This window comes from Aptenodytes forsteri, unplaced genomic scaffold, assembly GCF_000699145.1.
Source record: "Aptenodytes forsteri isolate BGI_AS27 unplaced genomic scaffold, ASM69914v1 Scaffold8, whole genome shotgun sequence".
NCBI classification, from domain to species: Eukaryota; Metazoa; Chordata; class Aves; order Sphenisciformes; family Spheniscidae; genus Aptenodytes; species Aptenodytes forsteri.
The window spans coordinates 2,310,117-2,315,383 of NW_008796218.1; the positions used below are offsets into that span (position 1 = coordinate 2,310,117).

At 40.6% G+C, this 5,267-nt stretch overlaps 1 protein-coding gene across 1 annotated transcript in view; it reads right to left on the minus strand.

Annotated features, from left to right (window-relative positions):
- Nucleotides 1-3,925, minus strand: part of PTPRJ (protein tyrosine phosphatase, receptor type J) — a 27,991-nt gene extending 24,066 nt beyond the window's left edge. The window contains exons 1-4 of the mRNA XM_009288883.1: nt 3,892-3,925; nt 3,119-3,286; nt 2,072-2,341; nt 1,245-1,511 (exon numbers count right to left, since the gene is read on the minus strand). Coding sequence (XP_009287158.1) covers nt 1,245-1,511; nt 2,072-2,341; nt 3,119-3,286; nt 3,892-3,925 — 739 coding nt within the window. The remainder of the gene's footprint in view (nt 1-1,244; nt 1,512-2,071; nt 2,342-3,118; nt 3,287-3,891) is intronic.
- Nucleotides 3,926-5,267: the final 1,342 nt, after the last annotated feature.

Consider the following 5,267-nt stretch of genomic DNA (forward strand, 5'->3'; position numbering starts at 1 on the left):
TCCCTTACGCCCTTTCTGTAGAGCGGAATAACATTGGCTAGCTTCCAGTCAGCAGGGATCTCCCCAGACTCCCAAGACCTTTGGTAGATGATCGAAAGGGGTCCTGCCGTAACATCCACTAGCTCCTTCAGTACTCTGGGATGAGTACATCAGGCCCCATGGACTTGTGAACATTCAGCTGATACAGCTGGTCCCTTGCAATTTCAGTGTCCACAAATGGAAAGTCACTGTTCCCGCACTCGTGATCCTCCAACTCAGATCTTGGGATGCCCGGTCCCCTATCTGTACTATTAAAGACTGAGGCAAAAAAAAAGCATTGAATGCCTCTGCCTTTTCTTCATCCTTATTAGTCAGGTGACCATCTTCAACAAGTATCAGTCCAATGTTTTCTTTAGACCTCCTCTTGCTATTAACATACTTAAAAAAGCCTTTTTTTTTGTCTGACACAACACTGGCCAGTTTCAACTCTAATTGAGTTTTGGCCTTTCATGTCTTCTCCCTGCATATACGAACCACAGCTCTGTGATCTTCCTACAAAGCCTGACCTTGCTTCCAGAGATCATACAATTTCTTTTTCCTCTTGAGCTCCACAAGGATTTCCCTATTCAGCCAAGCTGGTCTTCTGCCCTGCTTGCTTGACTTTTGACACAGTGGAATTGCCTGCTCCTGTGCTTCTAAAAGGTGCTTCTTAAAAACTAACCAGCACTCATGGACTCCTAAGCCCTCAAAAGCAGACTCCCAGGGTACTCTGCTAAGTAGCTCCCTGAATAACTTAAAGTAGTTTGCTCTGAAGTCCAGAGTAGCAACTCTGCTGTCTTTTTTTCTTATAACACTAAAAATTTTAAACTCAACCATTTAATGATCACTGCGGCCAAGACAGCCACATCCCACAGGAGTCCTTCTCTATTCACAAATAGTAAGTCTAAGAGGGCATCTTTCCTATTTGGCTGGCTGACTACTTGTGACAAGAAGTTATTTCCCATATGAAGAGATATGAGGAGATGAGGACGGAGGGAAAGGAAAGTGGGTTTTGTTTGGCTGGTTTTGCTTTGTTTTTTTTTTTTTAAAGCAGGGATATGTCTCTTCCACACATTAAGACCACATGCTTAGTAGACAGCCCAGATTAGGCTCCAGGATTAAAACATCAGGTCTTGTACACAGTAGTTTTATATTTCAGCCCTCAGGCAGGTAGGCAGAGCTTGGAGCTGCCCAGCAGAACAGGGCTGCAAGCAACTGTGACTTACTTATATACAGCCTTATGGACACCCCTTCTCCTTCTGTCTCACCATCAGCCGCTACTGCAAATACTGTGAAATTGTACATCGCTCCAGGGATTAACTCAGTAATTTCGACTTTGGTAACATCGGACGACAGGTTCCTAATAGAGGTATCATTTACAACCTCTATCCTGTACGTGTAGGAGTTGGAAGCAGAGTCATTCACCGCCCATGTTAAGTTGACAGAAGTCACGCCAACATATTCCACCTTGAGATCATGGATTGGGCTGGGCTCTGTGAAAGGCAAGACAACAATCTGTCAACCTGCAAGAACATCTGCTCACAAACATTGACAGAAGAAACACAGGCACACCACTACTTCACTCTCTTCACATCACTCGTCATTTAGAGCCCAGGAGCACCCCAACAACATCACCAGGTGCTCCTGGAGGCTTTTGCATCAATGGGCAGCTAAGAGAGAACTGAAGAAAAGTCATCTTGAGTGGGATTCGTCTCCCTTTGACACTCCAAAGCAGAATCACAGGTCACCACTGTGCCAGCACTCCCAGGGCTTCCCTTGGGAATCTAGAGAGGTGGGCAGGAAAGAGATGAGGATGGAGAGGAAGGTGGGGAAGGAAGATAATTAAAAACAGAACAAAAACAATAGGGCTGTGTTTCTGCTGCACACTAGCATCCCATCGTTTGCATATAGCCCACATCAGGCTCCAGGACTAAAATATCAGGTCTATACGCAATAGTATTGAATTACAATCCTCACATAGGTAGGTAGAGCCCTGAGCTGCACAGCAAAATACAGCCCACCAGAAATAGGGCTGCAAGAAACTGTGACTTACTCGTATACAGCCTTATGGACACCCCTTCTCCTTCTGCCTCACCATCAGCCGTTACTGCAAATACTGTGAAATTATACAATGTCCCAGGGATTAACTCTGTAATTTCGACTTCGGTGACATTGGACATCAGGTTCCTAAGAGAGGTACCATTTACAACCTCTATCCTGTACGTGTAGGAGGAGTTGGAAGCAGAGTCATTCACCGCCCATGTTAAGTTGACAGAAGTCACGCCAACATATTCTGCCTTGAGATCAAGAACTGGCCTGGGGTCTGTGAAAGGCAAGAAAACAAAAATAAATAAAAAAATCTTTTAACCTGCAAGAATATTTGCTGACAAACACATAAAGCACTCTTTTCCCCACCCTACCCAAACAACAGGTCTCTGTAAAACAGTAATCAGCCTGGGAAAATAATCAAGCCATCCTTATATGTCGCAAGGCACACTTGCTAGCTCTGCAATCTACTCTTCCTCTAACTCCTCAAGTTTCACTTCATCTCAAGGAGTAAAACTGTCCAGGTGCAGCAGTGACTACCATCTGCCTCAGCTGTCAACTTCATGTAGGGTGCTGAGAAAGACTGGAAGACACAACCTGCTGTTATTTTTTCCTAAGCTGGCTATCCCAAAGAGAAGAGCCTTTCTAGCTGCAAGAGTCACACAGCTCTCCTCTAGATACCTGATACCCTCTATACTAGGTAGAGTACTTCAGCTATACTCTGTTACGTATGTATTTTAAATCTGTATGTCACAGTATGTTTGAACTGTTGCAGCTGTAACCTAAAAAGCCATAATAAGCAGGGAAGGGAGCCCAAGTCTAACAGTGATAAAACTATTTCAAGGCCATGCAACGATCACAGTGTTAAATCGCACTCCCAGTCAGCTGTGCCGATACATTTCTTTGGCCCATTCTCAACTCCAGTAAAGCAGTTGGATCCATGCCCCTGCATGCTCCTTGCACTCTAGACTGGAGTTCAGGCTTAAAATGCTGACACAGTATAAAAGCACAAATCACCCTGAAGATTCACATCCCAGTCACATTCCAAACTTACGTGTTACATTGTTCTGATTGCCTATTGCGCTGTCAGATAGTGACACTTCCCTGGATGATATTCCACCTCCATAGGTTTTGTTCCCACTTGTAGAGTTTACTGATAAATTATCATTACTACTGGTTCCTGTTTCTACAGTTACATTTTTTGAACTGCAATCCTCAGTGCCTGAAAGAAAAAATACAAAGCAATAAGTATCTTTACAAAACTTCTGGGTTTTCCATTTGCAAAAGTACAGTCATTTATAGATATCATGCACAGACCCACAGTCACTTCTGTTTTCCCAATTTGTTCTCCTACAGAGATTTCACTGCATGTTTCCTGGTTTTACCACTTTTAACTTCTGTCAGATGACTTGATTTAGATTAAGAGATTTCCACATTATTTCGGTCATTCACTGACTCTACTCATGGTTTGGATGAAAGCTACCACGATCTGCTCTTTTTTTCAGTGCAGTTTTGTTTGAAAACAGAACAAACTCGCAGCCACATTCTGTGTGTGTATTTCTCATGTATTATCAGAAGCTAGCTGCTTTACTTAACCTGGCATAGCAATTTTGTCTCTTCCCCTCAGTGTATGAGCAAAAAGGTTCTCATATTCACACAGTGTGTTCCCACAAGTAAGGAAGAAACATGGTACACCTACAGAAAACAACTTTAGGTTGATAGAGCGCAGCTCAAAGTGTGGAATGAGTTGACTGAGGCCCTAAAATTTCAAGGCTAACTCATGCAAGCCTCCTGTTCATTATTAAGGTAGAACTCATCTGCAAGTACTTTTGGAAATTTTTGCCACATGAAAACTCATCATCTTGGCAAGTACAGTAGTTGCTATACTCACTTCAGAATATCCTTAACACATCACTTTGGGTGTCTTTTTTGTTTTGGGGCTTGTTTGTTTTGTATTGCCTTTAAGTATATTTTCCAATCTTCCTAAGTACGTTATATCTGCACTTGTTTTTAACAGAACTCTTTACAAACTGAAAAGCAAAGGGATTACAGTGCACATTTATATCTTGAAATATCCTTAAATGCATTGCAGGAATTACAGTCACTAAAATAAGCGAGTTTAGATTTTTGAATGCTATTTCTAAAAATTCTTTTCAGGAAGTTTTGGGGTTGTTTTTTTTAAATACTTAGTTGATACTGTTCAATCTTCCTTAAAAGAAATAAAGCTAATGGGAGTTATATTTAAAAAAAAAAATAATTGAGTAACAGAATGATACTTACAGGCAATCGTACATCTGACCTGGGAAACAAAAATAAATAATAGAAATTAAAACTTTAAAGCTACTGGAAGCTCAAATAAAATAAGGACTGGTTTAATTAACACATGGGAGGGGGAGAATCAGTTAAAAAAAAAATAATTAAAAAAACTATTGTTGTGCTCCAGACTTTTCAACCTGCAAAAGATACCCCTAAAAATCTACTGACATAAAAATAACACCAAAAGTATACCAAACTATTAGAGAAAAAACCAAACATGCTGGTAAAATGTTAGTTACCACTTTTTTTAACCAAACAGTTTATTTTGTCACAAAAACAGCTTGCATAACATATGCTGATTTTGCACATATAAATTTAAAAACAAAACCTACAGGATCTTAGTAAAAAATAGTTTAGTTAGTACCTTTGACACCATCCCACAAAAAGCAGTAGATGCGAATTAGGTCTTTTTTATTCATAAGATTTTCCTTTTCATCCTATTGCTGTATAAATTTTATTATTACTTCTCACAAAATAATATTTTGCATTTTCTGAAACAAACTCAGTGTAGTCAAAGTTCAAAACACTTAGTAAATATTCTGAAATCTAGTTTATATACGTGTACATATCCATGAAGTATCAGCAGTTGCCATCTAACTGCAACCTGAAACTACTCTGCTAGTAGTACTGACAAGCACACCAGAATTTTGCTTTGAAAATGTTTTTTAGTCTTTCAACTTCATGCTTTTACTTCCGAATAAGCCATTTCCGTTCCTGTTAGCATGCAAACTGGCCTGTAAATTGTTTTCTTCATCTCCCTCCAGGTGGCAGCATAAAATGTTTCTAAAGGAGTGAAACAAAAGCCCCAGACTGAGATTTGCAGGCACTTGAGAGGAAAACTGCCTTCCTGAGAGGCTCGTAAGCCAGCTGACGCCAACCGACTGCAG